The sequence below is a fragment of the Theobroma cacao genome, chromosome 6 (assembly GCF_053813885.1).
Source record: "Theobroma cacao isolate CCN51 chromosome 6, ASM5381388v1, whole genome shotgun sequence".
Classification (NCBI taxonomy): domain Eukaryota; kingdom Viridiplantae; phylum Streptophyta; class Magnoliopsida; order Malvales; family Malvaceae; genus Theobroma; species Theobroma cacao.
The window spans coordinates 2,967,676-2,993,123 of record NC_142644.1 but is presented as its reverse complement, the minus strand read 5'-3'; the positions used below and the strand labels follow the sequence as shown (position 1 = coordinate 2,993,123).

Genomic DNA, 25,448 nt, shown 5'->3' with positions numbered 1-25,448 from the left:
ATGAATTCAAAACTTTACATAAAAAATAGCTAATAGATAATCTTCGATTTTTTCCATGACTCAAAGCTTTTGACTTTAGATATTACAAAGTTGAGAGTAATTAATTAATTAAGTGCATTTTGAATTGTGGCCTCCGATGTATAGGAACAGGGCAATTAATTTAGGATTACGCCGAAGCTTCAAGGCATTAAGCTTTGACCCTTTTTGTGGAAGTGGGACAATGGAAAACGTGTGGTTGGGGGGTCAAACCCGTGTTTCCTGTGGATGCTATTATACTTAATTTTGGTTTATAAATATTTGAAAATATTTTTTAAATATTTTATAAAAATTTAAATAAATTTTTATTTTTATATTATGTTTAATTAAATTTTTATAATTTTATTTTTTAATTAAATATATCTTTAAGATCAACAGTTGATTGATTATTATTAATTAAAATGATATTTTTCATTTGAAATATTCAAGAAATATTCTTCTCGAATTTTGAAAAAGTCAGGCGGCATTGGTACAGGACATTATTTATTGAGGAAGAAAGAAGTAGGATAGCAAGCAAAGCAAGTCATAGTTTTGACATCTTGCCCTCTCGATTATTAATACACCAACACTCCTCCCGCTGACTCTCTACAATCTGACAATTTCTCTTCCCCACCGACACATTGCCCCATAACATAAGCCACCCAAATCGAAACATAAGCTTTAAAACTCCTCCTTCTCCACCCTATACGAACACCCAATATACCACTCTATTCTCTTCCATGGCTGCCTCTTCTAACACCACCACCACCACCACCACCACCAAGCACCAACCCGCACACCCAACCTCACCCAATACCACCTTCGTCCAAGCCGACCCTTCCACCTTCCGCACCATAGTTCAGCAGCTCACAGGCGCCCCCGACGACCCTTCAGCTCAAAAGCTCCCTCTCACACACCCAGCTCGGCCAGGCGCTGCCACCGACATGGGCCCTAAGAAGCCTGTTTTCAAGCTCCACGAACGTAGACAAGCCATGAAAAAGCTCGAAATCAAGCTGAACAGCAACAACATTGGCAAAAGCGAATGGCCTTCGGATTTCTTGTTCGTCAGACAAAGAGGGTTCTTGGTTTCGCCGGTTTCGACGTTGGACTTCTGGCCGCGCGTGAGCCCGACGTCGCGCGGCGGAAGTGAGAGCTCGAGGTCCCCATTTGAGGAAGAAGAGAGAGCTATTGCGGAGAAGGGATTTTATCTGCATCCGAGCCCTCTGAGTACGCCTAGAGGAGGAGCTGAGCCTGAGTTGTTGCCTTTGTTCCCTTTACATTCTCGTAAGGAAAGTGAGCATAATTATGATGATAATTCTTCCTCCAAATGATTTGTTTATTAAGAATTAGATGAGATTTTTAATGGATTTTAGTGTTAATTATTTTCAGTTTTCTTTAAGCAGTTTTAAAGTTTTTAACCTTTTAGGAGCTAACAGAAAATCAGAAATGGCTGCTGATGCTTTGTCTGCCTAACATATTGCTTACGCGCTCCCTTTGCGCTGGCTTCGGCACAAATGGATGCAGTGTGCAGCTGATATGATGGCTTTTCTTTCTAAATTATTACTGCGACTTAAAGATTCCATTTTCTTTGCTTTTCCTGTATATTTCTTTCTCAATAACAGCCCATTTACTTATTTTTACTTGTAGGGTAAAAGGTTAAGATTTTATTCAAAAATTATATGGAAAAAATCATTTCGAGATAAACTAACATTTTAGAAAAATAAAAATATGATCATACTTTTTACAAGAGAAATGTTTTCATTTTCGTATGATGCAATTGTCACGAATCACATATAAATAGACAAGTTTTAAATTTATTTAATTAATATATTTTTTAAATTAAAAATAAAAACTCATGATAATTAATATAAGAATTTATATTTTTTATTAATATGAGATTTTTATTTTAGATATTAAGATATCGTAGATTCGAATCAAGATGTATTTTTTTTTTTATGCATGAAAAGAATTCGAATATGTTTTTTGAATTAAAAAATATAAATACTTTTAAAAATATGATGTAATTTTAAAAAAATAAAAAAAAAAGTAAAAGGGAGAGTGGGAAAGTGATATTCTCTACCCGTGTGAGCATTAATTGTACGGCAAAGCTGGGTGGGAGAGCCGTTGGATTTAATGAGTGGGGAGCAAGCGGAGCCTTTGTCAGACAATGCAACGGGTAGGATTCGTCCTTATTACAGTAATACTAATAAATGCCAGTATATCCAAACATTATTGTAGTAAAAGTGACTGCTTCAAATCTACCTCAGTCTGAAATTTAGGACTTATATCCTCACCATCTGCTCGTATTTCTCAAAACCTTATTTTTAATAATTTTATTCAATCTTCACCGTCCATTTCAAGATCAACGTCTGTCATAACTTACGTGTTCTTTCTGCAATGTTTTTTACCAAGTAAAAATACAGTGAATGTAATTTGGGCACGCGATATAATTCCTTTCACCTTTTTCTTTGATAAGATGGAAAGAAATAAAATACGTGATATTACTTTTATTACACGTAAATAAATTTCTCACCAATGGTTTTAATAGCAAGGAAAGGTGGTTGGGTTATTAATAGAATGGCCTGCTCGCGTTTTCATGTCTTAAATATGTCGTGTAATTATAAGTTGTTAACAATTATATAGGTGAACATAAATATGATATAATTAAATAATTATATTAAAATTTTAAATATGTATATAAATAAATTATTAATAATTATATAAGTTATTATAAATACAATATAATTAAATAATCTTGTTAGAATCTTAAACATGTATGTAAATAAGTTAAATAAATATAATGTTTATTTAACGTGTAGGGTTAAATTTTATTTGATAGGGCACGATTTATTTACATGATTGATTATGATTAATGTAATTAAAATGATTAAATTAAAATATTTTTCTATTTTACAAATTTACAATAAAAAATCATAAATATCATAATATTTATCAAATATAATAAAATTCAATATCAATAAATCTTAATCATTCTAAAAATATTAGTATTTATATAGATCAATTAATAAATCTTAATCATGTACTAAACATGTTTAAATAAATAGATAATAAATGAGTCACGGATTATATAGGTGCACAATAACTCGATTAATTAATTGTGTTTTAAACAGTTTAAGCGTGATTAACAAGATTAAGATGTATTTGCGTCTTAACCGTGTTGACATGATTAGTACATGAAACATAATAATCCTAAACTCAAACTCGCTTAAATCCGTACCATGTTCGTGTTGTATTGTATACAAAATAGCTAAGTCTAGTTATTAGTATATTTTTTCATCTTGGTTTGATAAACCCAAATTTATTTGAATTATAGTAGCTTCAATATTTTGCTTTTCATATGGTTTTCAATTATTTTAGTATCAGTTCAGGATTCATGTCAAGCATTTTAAACAAATTGTTTTAATCCTATACCAAGTAGGTAAGGAATGTTAGAAAGTTTAGAAGCGTGGATATTACATATTTTATTAAGTTAACCTTTTGTCATAAATTGTATTACCTCTAATCGAACAAATCTGGAAGAAAATTAAAAAAATTTAAACTTATAAATGGTTGAGACTTCCCATTTTTTCAAATTAAACAGTAACGAGTTAAAATTAAATTTTCAAATAATTTAGCATATATAGTTTATTTATCTCTCTTTATTTGTATATAAAAATGATAAACTTGAATTTTAGGCTTTGAAGAGTAATTAATTATCGAAGACAAGACACATGTATCTGCTTCACTTTTCATTAAGGTTAATCTAAATTATGTCTACTTTTTTATTTACAAAAAGGTAACATAAACTAATTCAAAATCATAAGCCAAATACTAATATCCCTCCCCACCCTCACTCAATAATTAGGTGAAAGTATATGATGAGTCCTTATATCCATTGATTTTGTCCAATTTAACCCATATATTTAAAATCTAAATAATTTAATCACTTGATTTTGAGAATTACTTCAATTTGATTTTTTCTCTTAACAACATTCAATTTTACTGGTAAAGGAGACTACATTAGTATTGATGTGATACATTTTGATGATATGATAAAAAGGTGTGATTGACATACTCACATGGCATTACTTAATTCTAAAAGCATCATATTATGATCAAATTGTCATTCAGGACAAAAAGAAATACCATGTATAATTATAATGTAAAATCCTATCAGATGTATGGTACCCTTTGTTGACTTTGGCTCAAAGGGGGAGGAAAAAAGTGCAAATTACCTTTGAATTTTGAAGGTGGGCATAGAACTTAGTTATATATGATTTGGAAATTTACCTTGCATTTAGGTCTAATATAAGGAGGCAAAAGAGTTATCTTATTGCATGTATTTATGTGATTAACAAAATTTTTTTATTAAATTTGATGTCACAAATTAAGCGAAATCAACTTAATAGATAAAATTATATAAAATTAAAAAAATTGTAATTATAAATATAAGATTAATGATACACATGTTTTTTTCATTTTTTTTAAAAAAAATCAATTTTTTTACATATCAAGGGAAAAAAAATGTACTTTTTAAATTAATTTGTTTTCTTTCAAAATAAAATTTTCTTTTTTTACTTTTTAAAACTCTATTTTTTTTAAAGTAGTTGAGAGATTAATTAAAATACTATTTTCTTTTTAATTAAAACACTATTTTCTTTTTAAATTTTCTTAAAAAAATTAAAGTGATTGGCTTGGTGACTCGTATATATGAAAGTAGTTGAATGGTCTTTTTCTTCACTTTTGCTTGAAATACAAGTGTTTCTTCCTTTTTCCTATTTTAATGAAACAATGACAATATTTAGTGTCATTGAGCTCCACTATATCATTACACTTAAGTACGTAGCCACCCATTACCCCAGTATAAGTAGTGGGCTAATGTGTTCTTTGTATGATGAATTTGATCTTCTCATAATGTTCAATAAATATTTTCTCGCTAATTGTTTCTAAGCATCTACTTCTACGTACTTGATATATATAGGAGTCTTCATAATTCATTTGGGACACATGAAAAGTTCAACACATTTCCTCTAAGATGCTCTCTCTCAAGTTATATATAAACCCTTTTCATGTACTTTCTCTTTTAACAATTGAGTAGTTAAAATAATAACACTTATAAATGTTGGCGACCAAAATATTATTTTTCAAAATTGAATGATCAACGCAGGAAATTTTCAAAAATTAAATGACTAAAAAGGTAATTTAATTAAATCAAAATGATTATTAATTTATAAAACTCAATGAATAGATCTATAATACGAAAAATAAATTGAAAATAGATATTACATTCATACAAAATTTTGGCCAATAATAGATGAAAGGAGAATAAATTTATCATAATTTTCACTTCAAGCATCTATTTAAATAAAATATTGAAACAGATTTTTTTTTTCAAATTTTGTATATATAAATAACTATCACTTTTTTATTTTCAATTATCATGTAATTATCTTTAATTGGGGAACTTCACCAATTTCACTTTACCTTAATTTTTATTGTTCTTTGTATCTTTTTGATAGAGTTAACTCCCCCCTTTAATAAATGGGAAATATTATCGTCTATCGACATTAATTAAGGTGGTATTGTATTAAAGAATACGTAATTAATATATTATTTTTTCTTAAATTTGGTGAGAATAACGTATTAAATGAAAAAATATTTCCTAAAATAGTAATTTATTAACCTTTAACCATATATATCCCCTCATTGAAGAAAGTATCCATCCTAATTTCTTAAACAAACTCAAAGCTGTATCAATTAACCAGTCTCGTCATATTAAAAGATGACTCTCAAAAGTCATAGAAATTAGGGTTTCATAAGAATTTAGGTTTAAATCATTTGTGATGAGAATCAAGTGTTTACACCAACATAAAGATTTGCTAGTCATCACAATGTTTTAACTTCTTATATAGTTAATATTTCACTAAAGGAACCATTAATTTACAATCTATTAAAGATTATTATTCAGTACACGAACCAAATATTTTTTTATTCCAATGTATAGAATAGTATGCTAGTTATAAATTGAACATATACAAATTTAAAGACGATTCAAAATTGGATTAAACGATTACTTTTTGATACATGTGATATTAGCATACACAATGAGAGGCATCCTTTTCTGATTTCTACTTTATCTTGCATGTAAATTTTCGTAATATCGTCTTTTACTTTGTATATTACATCGATATATGTGTAAATCGTATATATCAGATATATTATCTTTTGCCCCATATCATTATATATAATTTTACAATATTAACGAAACAATTAGTCATTTTTTATTAACTTGAACTTCTATATATATGATCAATATAAACAGAATATCAAATCTAACGGTTGAATTATTAAATTATAAGTTGTATAAAAAGATACGAAAGAATATGAAAATCAGTAATTGTTATACCGATGCAAATTTTAAATCATAATGCCTTATAATTTTACCTTTATTTTTCTTTTTCTTTAATTTTTATTTATTTTGTACCAAAAAAAAAGAAAGTTTTTTATTTAGGAGGAAATCTCATAGCAATTAATTAAATTGAAAAGTTTCTTCAATAACAAGTCAAGCTCATGCATTTATTCCCTAACAAGGACCATCATTATAAATAGGGGTTAAGGAGGGTATTAACCCTAATTCAGAACATTACTCTCCAATATTTCTTTGATAAATTAATTGGAATCTCTGAGGAAGTTGCTCTCTCTGTTCAGAAACATGGCTCTGGCAAAGAGGGGAGTAGTGTTTTTCATGATGATAATGGTGGCTCTTCGTGGGTTATCAATGGCTGCTGTCTACAAGGTTGGCGACTCAGCTGGTTGGACAATCTTGGGCAATGGCCAAGATTACCATGACTGGGCTGCTACCAACAAGTTCTTCGTTGGTGATACCCTTTGTAAGCCTCTCCTTGGTCCAACCTTTCCCCTTCACTTTCTTGTTCAAGCAGTGCCTTAATTCATTTATATATATGTATATGTATGTATGTGTATATATATATATGTATATGTACATATATATATATATATATATATATGTATTATGATTGTGATTTAATGGTTTTATGGCTGTAGTTTTCGAGTACAACACCCAATTCCACAACGTGAAGCAAGTGAACGTCGAAGATTTCAAGTCATGCAACCCAGACAATCCGATTGCGACGTACGTAGACGGCTCCGACAATATCACCCTGAAAAGCTCAGGCGAGTACTATTTCTTGTGTGGTTTTCCAGGCCACTGCCAAGCTGGTATGAAGCTTCACATCACTGTTAACTCAGCAGCCAATTCGCCTCAAAACCCCACTCCAACTCCTCTGGCTAGTAACGTTGCTCCATCTCTCCATGCTTCCAAGCTCAGCTGCGTGGTTATGGTCGTCGCTGCTGCCACCCTCCCATTCTTCCTTCTGCTGGTTTAGGGGGCTACCGTTTGTTCTAATATTACATGTTGAAGCACATGGCAATCAAGACTAAATATGATCTTTATGAAATTATTTCTCCTCTTGGGTTTATTTGGTGGCCTATAATGCTTAAGCTTTGAATTTATAAGTGTATGGATTTTAATTAGAATTACAACAAATCATTAATTTCAATTTTCACCTATATATCTAACTCGATTTAGCCTTGTTGGATGAAAATTCTATCAAATATTCTAAAGAAGAGTTATGTTTTTTGGACTTTAGGTATGGATGTATATTTGATACATGCATATTAACTTTTTTTTCCAAGTTTTTTATTTTATATTTTTACTCCAACTTAATTTCATATCTTGTTTATTGGATATGAATATTTTTTTAAAAATAATCAGGTGATAAAAAAAGTCTTACAATATGATGCTTCAAATTTTAGTAATACTGTTGGTATATGCACATTGTTTCTGCCTGTAAAGGATGTCTTGTGCCTAATTTCCATATCTACTGTTATAAAAAAATGAAAAAAATGAAAAGAGAAACTCCACTACTTAGCATTAACTCCCAAATTGAATTATAAGGGGAATTATGCTTCAAACCCCAAAAGAACTTGAGCAAGTGCTTGAAACATATTCTAACTTTTTAGTATCCATACAGCTGCAAATAGCAAGATAAAGTCTTGAGTGGGTAAATCTCTTTACCCTTTATTGTATAATTATTCAACTATTAATCATAAGAGCTTATTTGACTTAAATTACAAAAAAGAAAATACAAAAACTACCAATTGGCCAATTTATTGATCAAACAAAATCTCAGAACCACTTTACAGAGATTATTAGCACATACCAAGCGGATCTCATAACAAATAGGAACTCAGACCAGCTTGACCAAACTTCTCTCTAAAACTGCTTTTCCATCCATTTCTGCCTTGCTAATAAATAAAACCGTAAACATTGAAAAAGGGTAACACTTTCCTTGTTATTTTCCGCGTTTTGGCTCAGCATCTCTCTTCATCTTACAGAAGCACAGATTGATTGCTGATTGTATAGCCCTGTTACTCCATTTGTAAACTGCTGCCTGTTTCTTCTCCGTTTCGTTACTACTATGAAGCCTTCGCCATCCCCGGTTTTCTTTTTATTTACATCTGATGCTTTAGGTTCTTCACAGCTACTGGGTTGAGAATCCAAGTCCTTTCCTTCATGGCCATGAAGGATTTTTATAATTGCACTGTCATTTGTAACTGCATCTGAAGAATTTTCAGTACGGTTATGCCTTTTGTCACTTACTGCAGGCTCACTGGCAGGATTCATGTTCTGCTTGACTGACCTGACAATGAAGCTAAGCAAAATCTGCCTCGCTAGCTCTGATTTCTCCTCAGAGCTGCTCTTTTTCATCTTAGAATCTTTAACTTCCTTAATGAACTTCTCATCAACTTCCTTCACTTCTGTGTTCTTAGCTTCATTCAAAGAGTTTAACTCATCTGAGACACGTGAATCAGCAGTTCCGGGTATCATGTGCCAAACTTTGCTGGGTACAAACTCCGGTGCATGCGGGTTCATAACTGTGGGAGGTCCAAACCCACTTTGTTCCATAATAGGAGCTTGGTATCTCAGAAAGCTATGTTTCATGGGGTAAGAATGATTGTTTCTATAGTATAATGGTGACCTGGGTCCACAAGGAACTCGAGCAGCAACTGGAGGCCCAACAGGCTCTGCAAGCATGCTTTGACTGGCTGTTACATCATAAACACTGGTAACTGCAACTGAACTTATTTGAGGGTTCATGTAGAGTGCTCCAGGACTGAATGGTTCAGCTGATGCTGATAGCTTACTCCCCTTTGTTTCTCCAGGCTTTTCCTGATTAGAAGAAGCTGCCTTATCAAATTCAGTAGCAGTTTCTTCTGATTGATTTTCACTATCATGAGTTCCTTCATTTTCATCATCATCTTCTGCTACATCATCAACAGAGATATTGTTTCCAACATCCACCTTTGGTGTCTCAGGTGGGATGGTGCACATCTGCTGTTCAGTTTTTTCCTCATTTTGCTGTTCAGTTTTTTCCTCATTTTGTTCTTCTACCTTCTCCTGTAATGGCTTTAGAACTGTACCTGGAGGTGCTACAGCTACTTCCTTGTAAGAAAGAGATTTTGAAGCAATGGCACTGAGATTTGCCGGAGGGGAGAAAACTTTGGAAACAGAAGCTTGTAAACTAACTGAATTCCCTCCAGGACTCAAGCTATGGGACTTTGTTTGCTTTGCTGGCAACACCTCTTTTATAATGTTCTTGGAGGCTGTTTTTCTCAAAGGTGAAATAATTTCTCGCCTAGAGCCACTCTCTCTAACATTTGAATATTCAGAACTGTTTACATTGAGCTTTGCAAGAACTGGACGCTTCCTTCCAGACTTCTTCCCAGCAGCATTTCCTGACCGACCCTTCGAATTGGCTTCTTGCCACCCTTCATCGGTAGTTGTCTCTTCAACAACTTCACTTGTGGTTGTTGGCTCAATTCTAGTAATATCATCAGTTTCTTCTGGTTCCTCAGAATGAATGGAAGCCACCATTCCTACTCCATTACTATCTGCAGTACCAACAGTTTTCTCTGAGACATCAAGGAGTGCAGCACTATCTGTTACTAAGTGATGGTGTGTATCATGGGTTTTATCACTGATCTGTAGTACCTGCCAAATTTTTAAAAGCAAAAAATGTCGAATATTAAAGTTGAGCAGGATAAAGAAGGGTGAGATAAAAGAATTCTGAGCTACAGAAGTGAAAGAGGCAGAATGGAATGTAAAGATCAGCAAGTAAACCAAATATGGATACACCAATAGAAGATTGTAACAAGAAAATTCTTAAAAACTTCAAAGACAACCTCATGCTCAAGAAAGAGCAAAATGTTCTACGCTCTTAGTTAAATGTCACTCAACCAAATAAGGTCGTTGTTGGCTCTTGGACTTTTTCAAATAAAGATCTTATTGGATTCTTTATGACGAGATCTTTTGAGTTAGCAGGTCAAAATAATATCTACCTTGGTGTTTGAAATGGTTCTTTGTTTTGTTACTGTCAATCTAAGCACCAAAGAAATGTCACTTGCACTAGTCCCAGAGCAATGTTTGGGATATAAAATGCTTTGGCTGTTTGACTTGAACTTATCAGAGCTGTCACACTATCTAGTTGCTTTCCAGTGAAATGCTCCACCCATTTCAGTTAGCAGGCCCAATCTTTGCTATCCAAAGAGGCCCCAGCCAATTAGATTAAATCCTCAGATATATATAGCTCATTATTAAACCAAACATTGTTTATAAGTGGAGGATCAAATAATCTGAAACAAAATCACTTCACAGCAATTTCATGATTGTTTTTTAAGACTTATGACAATTTAGCCAGAAAAATCTAGTACCTTGGCACGTCGCTGCTTCCTATGTACATCACTTCCTTTAGAATCTTGATCAGGACTAATGTAATCGAGGAGATCTGATACACTGCAATAAATGATCAAAGGTTTTGGCACCGCAAGAAATAATGATATAATTGAATAACTAGTAAGCTGGGAATACCATATTAATACCTAAGATGACCTTTGCTTGCAATGGATGCATCTGGTTTTGGAGTTCCGTTTCGTGCTGCTTCTTGCTGTTCTAAAGCTTTTGATTCAAAATATTCAAGCCAAGCAGCAGCATCCTTCAAAAGAAAAAGCAGTTCATAAATAGTTTAGCAATGATAATAGGAAGAAAAATAATCCTTCACTTTAAACTTCAACTTTTTTGATTGTGGATCTCAATAAACACCTCAAGCAACGGAATGGCCAAAGGTGCACAAAATTGCCTTGCCAATTGGTATAGACAGTCATGATTTACCTGAGTACGAAGGTCATCTAGTCCAAGTTTTGCTTGGAGTATCTTGAGTGTAGTTTGCTCATGTTGAACACTTAAAGAATATGCTTCCATCAATGAAAGAGCAATGGCAATGGCATGATAGCTTGCAGCTGTCTGTCAGGAGGAAATTAAATAAAAGGATTAGGCTATGAGAAATTAAACGTGTATGATTTTGTTGATAGACGAACATATGCATAGACTTAGAGAGATAAACAAAGACAGACAAGAGAGAGACCTGTATGTGATCTGCTCCTAATAGTCTCTGGTTGCACTTAAGAGCTTCATGTAGATATCTGAGAGCAACATGAACATTTCCCATGCCTTCTTCCATCATAGCCACATTTATATATGTTGCAGCAGTGTTTGGGTGAGACAATCCACAGGTAAAGTGAAGAAGGAATAAAGCACGGTTTACATATCTGCCAATAATGCATTAAAGTTGTCAAGAAAGCAAAAAGAAAGGAAAGAAAGAATTAAGCTGCATAAGTCTATACTATTAGAGTCACCATAATCAAGCAAGAAAAGGGACTATAGAGGAAAATCGCAAGAAATATCACTCTTAGCAGTGCTATTGATTGCCGCTAAGAATTATAGAATGAAAGCACAAATAGAAGCATTTTGGAAATTAAATGCAAACTAAACCAGAATAATCTCCAACTCACTTCAAAGCCATTTCAATGTGCTGAAGCCGATAATAAAATACAGAAAGATCACCATAGCTTTTCATTGTATCTGGATGGTCAAGACCAAGCTCTCTCTCATTAATATCCAAAGCTTTCTGTTGATATATAGTTGCCTAAACAAGAAGAAGAAACAATTTAGATTATAAATTTTCTCAGTTATACCCAGTTTAGTTAAACTTAATAGACAAGATTAGACTGAATGGCATAAATGGTCTAGATGACTACAATGGATAAAAATTTCAAACAATTTCATTTAAAATGATAACCTATTATCTGAGTTGCATAACTGCTTAAAAGATATAGTTTCTCAAGTAAGCAGTCTTGTAAAGGCAAATTTGGGTTTAACAATATATAAAAGAAGTAGCTATAGTTATGAAACTGAGTTTAAAAACCCCACTCTATATTTTACTTTTCTATGATACAAGCAGAGGAACATGTGAATGATACTCGGAAAATCTCTCACCTTCTCCTTTTCTTTCATCCTTCTCTAAAAGGAGACTGGTGAACTGAATTCAGTTTCCTATATCTTAAGCTGACATATAATAGAAAGTTTTGATACCTGGTTGAAATCTCCTGTATGGTAGAGAACCACAGCAAGAAGACTGTAAGCACTTGCAGTAGTTCGATGGTAGGGACCACATACAGCTATCATCCTTGCCAATGCCTTCAAAAGCAAGTAAAAATCCTTTCTCTTACTATAGATGCATTAAGAAAGCACTTGATCGATTACTGCTCTATTCTTGTTCCTTTTTCTTTTAGTTTAGAGAAAGAGACAGCGAGAGAGAGAGCCACTAAGAAAACTTTTGGAAGGCCTAAGAGGGAGAAGAGATTTTCCTTTCTGTTGCTCTTGATTGCTTTCCTTCTCAATTTTAAACCAAACAAGAGGAAATATAAAATAAAACAAGATAAAAATCTTATCACTTCCTTTCTCTTCCCTTCTCCTTTACTAAACATAGGACATATGAATTAATTGTAATAATAGATTGAATGGGAAAATACCTTGGTCCCATAATTAACCGCATCCTCTAATTTTCCTTTATCAAGAGCAATCTTGGATGACTCTAACAATGTTCGGCCATCAGCAGAAGAACATCCTACATGCTGTAAATAATTACAAGACGAGCATGGTTATATTGAATCCAACTAGCTGGCTCATTGACACAATAACAATGAAACTAGAAAAAGAACTTGGACGAGAGAGAGAGATAGAGATCCACCTTACAGACAGGATACATGCTAATAACATCCCACATCTTGAAGGGTTCTGGGCATTCCATATCATAATCTCTAGGAACCAACTCTAACCCAATCTGAGAAAAAAAATCAGTAAAACTCAGCCTTTGACACACTCAGAAACTGAAAGCAGTCAACAATAGATAGTACCTTATGGCAAAGTCCTCGAAGAATCGATAGTTTTCTTAAATGCTGGAACTCATCTCTCAGTGTCCAACCAAATTTTGCAGCAAGAAACTTTCTTAACCACCCCAGTTTTAGAAAATAGTCATCATTTGCATTTTGGTCATTGTCTTCCCCTCCACTATTTCCAAGTAAGAAATTTAAGGATGAAGCTATAGCAGCAGGTAAGTCCTCAAATTTGTCAACAGATCCAACAACTGCTTTAAGTACATGTTTGAAAGCTCGAGTAACCATTTCATGGATGCAAAGTGATTGTATGTGAGGTAGCTTCTCAGCAAGTTCAACCTGACTTGTACAATGACATCAGAGTCAACAAAAACAGCAAATTGTACTTCTAAGTGTGTGTTATTCAGTATTTTTCAAGGATAAAACTGCATTTCTTAGGAAATTAAAATATTACTTGAAGACTATGCCAATAAGCATGGATTCCAGAAGAATAATAATCACTTGCACAAAAGGATATCCAAGAGAACCAATTGTATAGAGAGAATTATCTCACCAAACAACCCAAAGAGCGCATCTGTAGTCCCCTTAAATGCATGAAGTCAGTTAGTGTACGGCCATCAACAGGAGAAAGTTCAAGTGATCCAAAGTCTGTTACCTAATAAAGTATAAGAGTTGGTTCATGAACTGTGCACAAAACCCAAAAAGAACAGTGTTTTGAAACATAACAGCATGGATGATTGAATAGTACCAGCTTTGGTAAAGCAATGTCATCATAATACTTGTATGCCATCTTAACGAGCTCATCAGCTGACTGTTGCAAGAAGCAAACTGAAAGAGTGAGTTCAAAATACAAGAAAACATATTAATACCACAAGAACAATAATAGTTATAAAGAAAATAATAAACGTATGGATTGCACGAAGAATATCCATGTAAAACCACACAAATATACAGCACAGGGAATGCATGAAAAACTTTGAGTAAAAACTAACAGCACAGGGAATGCATGAAAAACTTTGAGTAAAAACTAACAAGTAAATATAAGGAAAAATGAAGAATGCGACCAGAAACCTTTAAGTGAAGACCAGTTCCACTTTCTTCAAGACGTGAGTAGGCTTCTTTAGAAATCAGGTTCTTCAATTCCAATTCACTGCTGGATTCACCATTGCTTTGGTGACCTAGATTAGACTTCACATCCATACTGCAAGACTCAGAATCGTTCTTTTCCTTGTCAATTGAGCTAGTTACATTACTTGGTTTTTTACCCCTTTTCTTTAAAAATTTAAATTGCTTTCCAAGACCTTTGACAACAGGTTCAGCCTCACAATCATTGTCAGGGCCTTTTGAATTACCATCCATTGAAGATTCCTGCTTTTGTAGATATTGCACCCAACAAGAACCAAGTTCCCATCTTATAGACCTTTCAGGAGCAACTGACTTCTCATCTAGTTTGGTCAAACTCTCTTTAATTACTTTCTGGACAAGACATCTAGAAGCTTCTGAATCATTCAAATTGGATTGATATAACTGTCCTCCTCCAGTTAATTCTGCAGTGCATGACTTGTGAAGTAAAACCCTTAGGCTGCAATAAATTCAATACTTAATCACTACATAGTGGCCTTATTGTTTTCAGGTAAAACATAGTAAATCATGGAAGTTTAGCAAAGCAGATGGATCAATAGTACATCCCTTTTAATTTATTAGGACAATGCTGTTAGTGGTCATTATGCAACAAATCTAAAACCAATTGGCAATAACTGGAGAGAACTTCAATATGGGGCCATAACAAAACCTTCAATATAACACAACTTAACACTCTCCCTCACACATAGCCCAATTCTAACAACTGAAAGAAGTGCGCTTACCACGTGGACAACAAAAGTAGGCCAATAAATAAGATAACAAATAACAAACAAAAAATGAGGAACCAATAACCTAGACTCTTGATAACATGTTAAGCTACCACCCCAAAACGAATTGGCAATGGAAAAGGCTCAAAATAAATATAAGGCTAGACCTGGCAATTCGTGTTTTCGTGTCTTAAACGTGTCAGATACGATTAGACACGAAACACGTTAAGGTTAAACACAAGCACGACATGAATAATATTCATGTCTAAAATCTGAAACACGTACATGTATACATTTCATAACCGTGTAACACGACACGACACGTTTAACACGTTTGTTAAACGTGTCAATCTATGACACGACACAATTAATAACACATTTAACACGATTAAATAAAAATATTTACAATTAAATATAATTTTATTATTTAAATTTAAAATCGATAATTATAAAAACAATTATTACAAAACGAAATAACAATAACATCAAATATAATAAAATAAAATTTAAAATTAGAGTTTGGTTATGACATAATTACATTATTATCTTTATTAAATTTAAAATCTTACTAGAATAATTGTTTAAAATTATTTAAATAAGGTTAAAGCAGTCTTTGACTATTAATTTTTAACAAGTTGATAAATGTGTCATGTATACACGTTTAAACACAATAACACGATTAAACACGTTTATACATTTAAACATGATAACACGATTAATTAAACGTGTTTAAATGTGTTTTAAACGTGTTACTCGTGTTTGACACGTTAAGACATGAATTTCGTGCCTTAATGTGTCAGACACGATTAAACACGAAACACGTTAAGGTTAAACCCAAACCTGTTTAACCCCGTGTCTTCCCGTGTCGTGTTAACATGTGTCTAAAATTGCCAAGTCTATATAAGGCCACAAGAAATCCCCAAAACCTACTCGACTTGTGCAAAAACCACTCAACAGATGGAATGTCTTTTGCATGCACTCATTTTGTATTATTTTGTCCATTCATCAAATTCTTAATTTCAAATATAAGACTTCCCTCACTTGAGAAAATCAATTGACATCCTGTTTTATTGTCTTCTCATGGCAGAAAAGCGTTGATGTCTCATTTCAATTAGAGACCCTAGAAGATAGCAAGCAACTATAAAGCTTAGTTAAACAGAATGGATGGCAACAATTATACATAATGGACCATGATTAATACAATGCGGAAGGTAATGAGAACAAAGTAATCATGCCACTATCAAGCCCTACCAAAGGATCCAACTAGCAATCGTGTGCAATATGCATGACATAAAAATGAGAGCATCGGCTGACGGTACAAACCTGTTAATATTAAGAGCATTAGCTCCTCCATCTGGTTGATCATCAATTTCAATGTCCTTAGCGTCACACTTTTCCTTCTTCACATCACCAACAACTTTTACAATTGCAGTGTACCCACAATGTCTAACAATGACAGTGCCCAATGAGGAAGTATCCTGCAAGATGGTTATTATGTTGCTTAGTGAAAGCAACAAATTAGAACTTGAAAAGGCTTTTGAAGTGAAACTTCTACCATTACACATAATCTTGAATTTTCATCCAACTAACAAGGTTTGGCCATATGTGATAAAGATCAGCAGACTACACAAAAGACAGTTGATGAGTTTAGTTTTGAGGCACTGGAAGAGAAGAACAAAGAGGATATTGATTGAGATAGTAAAAAGCATATGCCAGCATCTAGTAGTGTGAAAATAAGGTTTTAATTGGTTCTGTCATGGGAAATGGGGTGATGTAGGTATTTTTGAGTTGAGATTTCCAGGAAAAACTAGAACATGATAATAACATTTGTTTCTGAACAAATTTATGCATGAGTACACGGTCTGATATGCATAGACACATATTTGTACAAAGCAAGAAGGGGGTGAGAGGGAAATAAAAGTGACCAAAGTGAGTCTCAGGTGACAAATCAGATTGTTGTAAGAAGATGCAGTGGAAGTAAAAAGAACAAAGAATGATAACGATGACAAAGGAGTAGCATGCAAAGCATGGACAACATATATTCAGAAAGACGAGGGAGGAGAAGGAAAAGAGGGGGAGGGGGACAGAGATAACTAGCCAATGCCCTAGGTCATTTTTTGGGAACAAATTAAAAATTCATTAGAAGAAGAGGAAGAAAAAGAATACAATGATGTAGACGGCATGGAGAAATGGGACTTACATGAACAACTACACTCTCATCTGCAGTTATCCCTTTAAGTAAATTCCTTTGAGCAATCTCCTCAGCAGTCATGTCAGATGATTGACAGCCTGTAACTTTTACCTCAGGTTTAAAATTTGCATCTCCCAGATCACGTTTTAGTATAATGGACAAGTCACCTACATGATCCTCATGAAGGACTGAGTTCGAATTGCAATTTACAGTGTCCTTGGCATTTAACCTGGAATTCATAACACGCTGTATCGCAGCAACAGCTTTAAAGACTGAGACATCAATAAATCGGCTATGAAGCAAAAAGGCCTTGCGATCTCTAACAATCCTCTCCTCCTCAGTTTTGCATGGAAGGCTAGCCAATATTGCAAAATCTGTAGCCCATGGCCGAAGATCATATTCACCATTTCTTCCCTGGCCTCCTCCATTACCACCCCAGAGTTCATCTTCTGATGGAAAAGAGGGGATGTTCGATGGAGACTCAGCAACAGGGGGAGGGACAAGCCATGTATTTGCACGAAATCCATAGGGAAGATTACCAAACTGGAAGCAAAAAATGCATTAAGAAACATAAGAACTTGCAAACCTTGCTTTTCAAGATGTCATGTTTTGCAAGGTATAATAACCTATCATGTAAATAAACAAAAGGTTACCTTATTGTGTTCTAGAAAAGCCTTCATAAGGGATTCATATGCCTGCATCAATTACAAGAGTATATCAATCACAAATTGACCGGTTAAACAAATTAATATAACAAATAAGCAAGACAGGATAGCTACAACAAAAAGTCATGTCATGCCACAACAACCTTTAGACTGGTCAGTTAACAGATTTGTTACGTTACTTGACCAAAGTTGATCCAAATTTTATAGTGGAAGAAAAGCCAACATGGTGAGACTTCTCTTTCTCTTTAGGTATTTCCCTTAAGATCAAAAGCATGTGAGTATTCATCTATGATAACATATAAACAGACACAACTTACAAGCTGCGCAAAATATTGGCATGAACTGTTAATATAAAAACACTGTTCAATAGTTGACAATCAAGGATGGCAATGGGTCAGGTCTGATCAGATTTTATTTTTGTTCACTAGAATCCTACCTGAAAAATACACACTCAGCCAAACCAAACCTGACCCAATTAGAGTTGTTAAATTTTATCACCACTACCAACCTGCCTATAAAACGATGGACCTAAATCTCACCCAAACCAACCCACATTCAAAGTCAACATTTACAAACATAACCAATCTTTTTCTTCCCTCTAGAAAAGGGGGGCACTAGAATTTCAGAACATATTAGAAGCTGCTTAACAAGATTTAAATTTTGCAAACAATATAAAGCAAGCAGAGATTTCTTCACCCTTGTCTAATTTGGCAATTGGTTTGAATCAATATATATGCGATGTTCATGGAAGCTTAGCAATTAAAAACAAACGGTACCCACATTGGCAAAGGCTTGACTGAGATTTTGCAAAAGATCTAACAAACTGTGGCTCTGGAAAAAATGCTTTCCCAAAGAATAAAACCCTTTTACTGATGCAACCACCTGTATTAGCTTCCCATTGCAGATTTTTATCTGCACACAATATTACATTTGCCATATCAGTAAAAGCAGTAGCAGGAGAAATATGAAATCAACAAAATCAACCGCATACAGAAAAGGAAAGTAAGTTAAAATACAACAAGAACAACACTATTAAAGTATCATCATTTAACTGTCTAGAGTAATTATCAACGACTTAAGAGGTCAAAATAACAAAATAGAGCAAATGAGTTTGTTTTAGCAAAAGAGAAAGAAGAAAGAACATTTTCACCACTTCATTGCAATGCATTATTATAATATTAAGAATCAACCACAACGATCACCATGAGCAGCAGTAAAGCCTCAAACAATATTTGGGAAACAATTGCACCTACAATTTATGCTCTATATCAAGGCTTACACATTGTAGCAAGTACTAGTAAATGCAAATGTATATCGCCATTAAGAAAATATATTAGCATGCAGAGTGAGATTATACCTGCATTCCAAAATAGTCTCCATCACGCCTCTCTTCTACATCCTTTGGGTCACATCTCCTTAAATCTGCAAAAGTCAAACTTAGTAAATTTAACAAAAAGAACTTTATTAATTAAAAAAATTGAAAAAAAATACAAACAGAAATTACATTTCTTCTCAAAAAAAAAAAAGGAAAAAAGAGTGAGAGTAATTACATCTTTTTTGTTGCTTACTTACAAGTTTAAGTTTCGAAAGTACAACTCAATTAAATCTAACAAATAATAATGCACTGAAATTCTTTCTTCATTTAAAAGAATTAAATTTGTTTTCTTCCCTTTGTAGTAACTATTTTTGGTATCAAAATTTTTACAATAGAATTCATTTCCTTTGGCAAATGAATCCGCATCTTATGATATAATTCATTTGAATATTGTATAGTGAACACTATAGAATTAATTCCTTTTCAAAGGCTTCAAACATAGTAAACCATGACATTTAAATGTACTGTCCATACATATTAATTTTATTTATTCCAAGCAGATGATTGGCACCTCTGTAAACAACATTTATAAGATCATTTCTCAATTCCCAAAATATTCCTAGAGACACACAAATGTTAAGTATGGCTTATTTTAGACTCGGAAAACTAAAAAGTAAATACGTCCATTTTTCTATCTCGTTCCCCTCGCTACGTCTGGCAAGAAAAAATATATATATATATATATATATAATTATAAAATATACATGGCACTTACTGAGAATGGGAGGAGTGAGGTGAGACAAGGAGAAGAAATCGTAAAACTCCGATAATTTCGGGGTAGGATGAATGGCGGCCATGTCCATGCTCTCCGAGACCGCCGCCGAAACCGACGTCGTTTGTGGTGTCGGTTCAACTCCTCCATCGGACGGCGAAGGAGGAGGAGGAGTGCTGTTGTTAGGCTGCTGTGCCCTACCATTGATCTTTTTGGATTTTGAATCGGACGACGCTGATGTTGATTGTGATCGGATTCGTTTGGGCCTCGAGAACCTGGCGGTGCACGATACGATGTCGAGGAGTCTCCGCACGTGCGTCACCGCCTGAGCTTCCTCGGTGTAGTCCTCTGCGTAAAAGTGGCAGGAATTGAAATTAGTAAACAATTGTTTGGGCAATTTAATATTTATCCTTTTAAACATTTAGTTCTCTCGTGTACAACGTGTCGTTTTAATTTTGACTAGACAATGTCAGTTTGCAGAATTGCAGATTTGCTTGTCCTTTTTCTACTTATTTTTTATTTTATAAAAGTAAAATATAAACCTCTGAATAAATATAAAGAAAATAATATTTTTAAGGTCTTAATTATAGAATAATTATATCAAAACTAAGAAAAATAATATTTTCTAAACTTTAAGTTTAACCTCATACGCTCGAGTTCAAGTCATTTTCAATTTTACAAACAAATAAATTAAAAAATAATTTGAGCCGTATGGTTCATGATATTAAATAAATTAAGAGGGAGATCTAAGAATAATAATTTCATAAGATCCAAGAAAACAAACAAAATGAAATGAGTTAATGAATGTAACCATAAATATTTATTTGGAAAATGGGAATTTGATATTTCCCTACAATAATAATAAAATAAAAGTTATAATACTGAAATGCAAAAGGGAGGTAGATTAGAACATACAAGAGTGTGCCAAAATTAATGCAATTGTCCTACCAATAAACCAACAATGAGCTGATAATAAGAAGATTGGATGTCTCTAGGGGATCATCTCTGGCATCCAATATATGATATACGATTATTAAGGCTAAATAAATTTCTGAAATTTATGGTATATATTTAGCTGATTAACCCATGGTTTAATATAATATGAACAGCTCAATGCCCACAATGGGATCATGGAAAAATTATTTATTATATGTATATTGGACAAAAATCTTCATTAAATTTAAAGCAAAGGGTATCTACGGGGGTGGTTGTAAGGTAAAGCAAAACGACAAGCTCCTCTGTCATTGCTCTTCTCAATAGGAAAGTTGCATAATTTAATTAATGGTCCTGACTCAAGATTTGTCTGTCTGCTACATGTGATATTGTCCCCTCTTTCCATGTCCCCCCCTCCTCCCCACTCAATATAAACAAATATCTTTAAGAGAGGAACCCATTCTTCAGGTGTCAAGTAGCTGCTTTGTTATGTAAGTTGCCTTCATATAGAGACAAAGAAACAAATGGAGGGGATCGATCTTTGACTAAAGTATACCAAACCCTTACCAGGAAAGGCCATCACAGCACAGTTTAAGTTTTTGGTTAAGGAGCTTAACCTACCTTCAACCATTTTGAGCAAACATGGTTTCAGAGTAACAACTTCTACTCTGTCATTCAATCTCTTCCCTTTGACCTAACCATTTAAAGAAAAATAAAACCCAAAAAGAATAGTTGCATTACAGTTCAATTGATTAAATAATTATTGGGCAAACATATTGAAAGTTAAGAGATGCTCACCTCATGAGCTAAAGAATAGTTTGTAAGGTGGCATGTCTCCACATGAGAAGCCAACAGCCTTCTTACATCAAGTATCTTGTCAGTGGAGATACCCTTCAAGGAATTTCCCATAATTTGGTGATTTAAGCTTGTTAGTACTCAGTTTAATTCCATTGAAGAAATGCTAATGCTTTCAAGGGAAACGCAATCATTATAGTACTTTAAAAGAAGGGGAAAAAAAGGGGAGACAAATATAAAGTAAAAAGAAAGGAAAAGCAAAGCATACCTTGAGTGTAACTTGTGATTCATAAGGAGTAATGACATTAATGTCAAGAACAGTTGGAACAACTGCCAAAAGAACCAGAAAAATATATAGGAAAATCAAAAGAATCAAACTGAAAAAAAGGGTATCAGAAACATGAGATATTCTTTCTTTACTGTAAATCAAAAAGTTTGCTTACCTTTCTCCTCTTTCTTCTTCTTCTCTGCTTTTGCTTTATTCGACTTGCCCCTGCCAGACCTTGGGGCCATCTTCTATCTCCCTTTTCTAAGAACAGTTGTATTTGGAAAAAAAGGTTCAGGTACTCAACAACTTCACTGAAATTACAGCAGAACCTCAGTTCAAAGCCCTCAGCAATGTGTTGAACTGTTGACTACATGCAGAAAGAAGAGAAGAGAAAGATGAGGGATGACAAGAAAAGGAAATACCTTTTTCCTTTGAAAGGGAGGAGCTAGGAAATCTTGTGAAAAGGTTTGGGAGATGATAAGATAAGGGCCTTTTAGTAGTGTTATGGATTTGTGAGCAATCCTAGCCTCTACTTGTTGCTAAAAGCTTGATTGCTTTGCCCACCCACCCCCTTTTCTCTTTCTAGATTGACAAACACCATGTGATTGAGAAGTGCCCCCTCATCCAACTTATTATAACACCTATTAGGACAAAAAAAAGAGCTTTGGTGGGGCAAGGAAAAGGAGACGACCGTTGAGAGAAGGCCAAGTGGAGGATTGTTGGTGGGTTGCAGGTCGTGCCCGAGCAGCTTTGTTTTATCAGACGTTGGTTTCGCCTTCCCACTTGGGGGTTGAGGCCAGGATGGGATGGGGAATGAAGGTTAGGGTATACTATGCAAGATTACATAGAGGAGAAAGAGAGTGTTAATTTTTGGCACATTTAAGAGGGGATCTTAAAGGATCTTGGCCACCTTGACCTTTGGGTGGGCGTGACTTCATTCTTCAAATCCCTATTTTGTCACATTTAAGTGGTAATTAGTGCTTGGATTTAGTCACTTCAATCATACCATATTCCAATTTTTTTCCCATATATCTTTTTACCTTAAAGTTCATATGGCAATGTTTAAATATTGTTTTCAATAGGTAATTAAAGTTAACTATATACAAATATTTTAAAAATTTTGAAAGTTATATTATAAGGTATAACATTTTTTAAAAAAAATTCTGAATTTCTACGATTAATTACATGGTTAAATCTCATGGTTAAATCTCATGGATAAATCAAGTAGTTAAGGCTATATATGTTTGAAGTTGTCTGCAAAATTTGTATTGAAGTGATAATAAAAAAATAAATCTCACATCTATTAATTTTGAAGTATATCCTATATATAAATGTAATAAGAGTCTTTATATTTATAGTCAATTAATTTTAAATTAAATGTTTGTCTAAAAAATTTAATATGGTGTCAAAGTAAGTACCATCCCCATTCTTTATGGACCATAAGGTAGCCATGAATAGCATGTATTTGCATTATCTTCAGCACAAGATAGGTCCATAATACTTACAAATGAAGAGACAAGCCTTACGTGGTAGTTGCTACAGTCTCATCGATTATGTATTAAAGTGAAATTGGATATTTAAGTGCTTAGACATTTAAGTGTTTTACACCATTTTCAACATATGCCAATGTGGTAGTGGGTTCAATATGTACTAGTGTGCCAACGAGTGTTTTACATCATCTTCAACATATGCTAATGTGCCAGCGGATTCAACATGTGCTAGTGTGTCAACGAGGTCGAAATAGACGCAATGAAGGGATATGACACGTGATAAGTCTATGATTCCTATATGTGAGGGGAGTATTGAAATGGTCGCCAATTAATTTCCTAAAAATACAATACCTTGGCATTCAAGTTATTGGTGCAAACTATGTGTTAGGCCCTAGCTATACACTTTCTTATGACGGAAAAAACTTGTGAAACTACCATTTCATCAATGCAACCCCTAATTACTCTCCCTTGCTTCTTCCTACACCACCTCCCTCTCCGTCTCAACCTAAAAGCCTAACTTAACCATTTTGCCTTAGCCCTGACCTTTTTAATGTGGGTGACAGGCTATTTATTCTTTTATTATATTCCTAACCACATTTTATAACTCTACCTTAACACTTTTTTTTTATAATAATTATATAAACAAATAAAGTTTACTATTAAAATTAATTAATTTTCTACATTTATAATATAATTATTACAACAAATAAAAAAGAGCATTTTTCTTGTAATTAAGACTCTACCTTGACAATTTTTATAGTTTAACCGATTGTTGGATTTTCTTTTAGACTTGATTCAAGTCAAACACCTCCGCTGAGAGACCACAAATCCTTAGAGAGAGGAGAAAAATTGTATCCAAATTCATTAGAGAGGGGAAAGGGTTAAGCAGGAGAGAAGAATTGATGTGGCCAAATTCAATGATGTGGCATTTTTTTTTATTCGATAGATTTATAATTGACTTTGTAAAAGTGATTTATCTAATACATATTTCCGTTAATTATTCGTACTGCATATTAAAACCCTAAATATTTTAACAAAATAATTTTCTTAATACGTATTTCCGTTAATCATTCGTATAGCATATTGAAACCTTAAAACTTCAACTAGGAAGATGGCAAATTCACTATGTTTCTCTATCTACTCACGAGTTGGTTCATGATCTTACCAAAGAAGAAGTTAACAAAACACGTAATATAGATAATGTTGGTTAATTAATTAATCCAATGAATTTTTTTATTTGAATGGATTTTTCTATGCTAATATGAAATGGACAAACTTTTCATGACTTAGTCATGAACCACGATGCAATGGGCAAAGAAAATAACGACAAAAGGAGTTGCCAACCCCCCACAAAGTCATAGGCCTAATAAAAACACATGCATGGGGAAAAAGTTGCGTAAACTATTGTTCAACCCACAATGTTGCTAAGATAGGCAGTTTTAAAGCATGTGGTGCATGTAGGAAAAAGGTGAATGGTGTTAAAAGCGGAAACTAAATGGGAGTGGTTGGTGGCAAAAATGGATTTGATTGCTTTGACAAAGGGGAGAATCCTACAACGTGTTAGGACTCTTGATTGGTATATCCAACTAAAAAAGTTTCCAATACGGAGAAATTGAGACTGTCCAATTAGAAATCATATAAATACATCTTAATCATACTATAGACCATATACATTTGATTATGACAATGACGGTGATGATGGTAGTCCTTTTCAAAGTTAAAGGTTTTTCCGTCTTAAATATCAATGCTACAAAACGTTTTACACCTGGTCATCGAACCATAAACCCTAAACTATATAACTCACACAAATGATCGAATGAATGGTTTATACTTTAAAATA

At 33.6% G+C, this 25,448-nt stretch overlaps 3 protein-coding genes across 3 annotated transcripts; 2 read left to right on the top strand and 1 right to left on the bottom strand.

Annotated features, from left to right (window-relative positions):
- Window positions 1-542: 542 nt before the first annotated feature.
- Window positions 543-1,601, top strand: LOC18595330 (VQ motif-containing protein). Its single transcript, XM_007023228.3, has one exon. The coding sequence runs from the start codon at window positions 756-758 to the stop codon at window positions 1,344-1,346; it is 591 nt and encodes a 196-aa protein (XP_007023290.2). The 5' UTR covers window positions 543-755; the 3' UTR covers window positions 1,347-1,601.
- A 5,126-nt stretch (window positions 1,602-6,727) lies between these two features.
- Window positions 6,728-7,488, top strand: LOC18595329 (mavicyanin-like). The gene is made up of 2 exons (XM_007023227.3): window positions 6,728-6,905; window positions 7,081-7,488. The coding sequence occupies exons 1-2, from the start codon at window positions 6,728-6,730 to the stop codon at window positions 7,419-7,421; spliced, it is 519 nt and encodes a 172-aa protein (XP_007023289.1). The 3' UTR covers window positions 7,422-7,488.
- A 693-nt stretch (window positions 7,489-8,181) lies between these two features.
- On the bottom strand, window positions 8,182-22,626 carry LOC18595328 (Tetratricopeptide repeat (TPR)-like superfamily protein). The gene is made up of 23 exons (XM_007023226.3): window positions 22,294-22,626; window positions 22,119-22,180; window positions 21,854-21,946; window positions 21,677-21,749; window positions 20,126-20,470; window positions 19,393-19,457; window positions 18,816-18,947; window positions 18,024-18,065; window positions 17,380-17,913; window positions 16,503-16,657; window positions 14,401-14,911; window positions 14,078-14,140; window positions 13,883-13,984; window positions 13,351-13,668; window positions 13,185-13,277; window positions 12,967-13,068; window positions 12,527-12,631; window positions 11,947-12,080; window positions 11,520-11,703; window positions 11,267-11,398; window positions 10,978-11,090; window positions 10,810-10,891; window positions 8,182-10,090 (listed from the first exon to the last, which is right to left on the bottom strand). The coding sequence occupies exons 1-23, from the start codon at window positions 22,361-22,363 to the stop codon at window positions 8,423-8,425; spliced, it is 5,178 nt and encodes a 1,725-aa protein (XP_007023288.2). The 5' UTR covers window positions 22,364-22,626; the 3' UTR covers window positions 8,182-8,422.
- Between the last annotated feature and the right edge of the window lie 2,822 nt (window positions 22,627-25,448).

Coding starts and splice junctions, on each gene's coding strand:
- LOC18595329 (XM_007023227.3), top strand. CDS start 6,728: ATGGCTCTGGCAAAGAGGGGAGTAGTGTTTTTCATGATGATAATGGTG. Junction 6,906..7,080: donor CTTCGTTGGTGATACCCTTT/GTAAGCCTCTCC, acceptor TTATGGCTGTAG/TTTTCGAGTACAACACCCAA.
- LOC18595328 (XM_007023226.3), bottom strand. CDS start 22,363: ATGGCCCCAAGGTCTGGCAGGGGCAAGTCGAATAAAGCAAAAGCAGAG. Junction 18,066..18,815: donor TCAGTCAAGCCTTTGCCAAT/GTGGGTACCGTT, acceptor TAATTGATGCAG/GCATATGAATCCCTTATGAA. Junction 11,399..11,519: donor TAGGAGCAGATCACATACAG/GTCTCTCTCTTG, acceptor TCCTCCTGACAG/ACAGCTGCAAGCTATCATGC.
- LOC18595330 (XM_007023228.3), top strand. CDS start 756: ATGGCTGCCTCTTCTAACACCACCACCACCACCACCACCACCAAGCAC.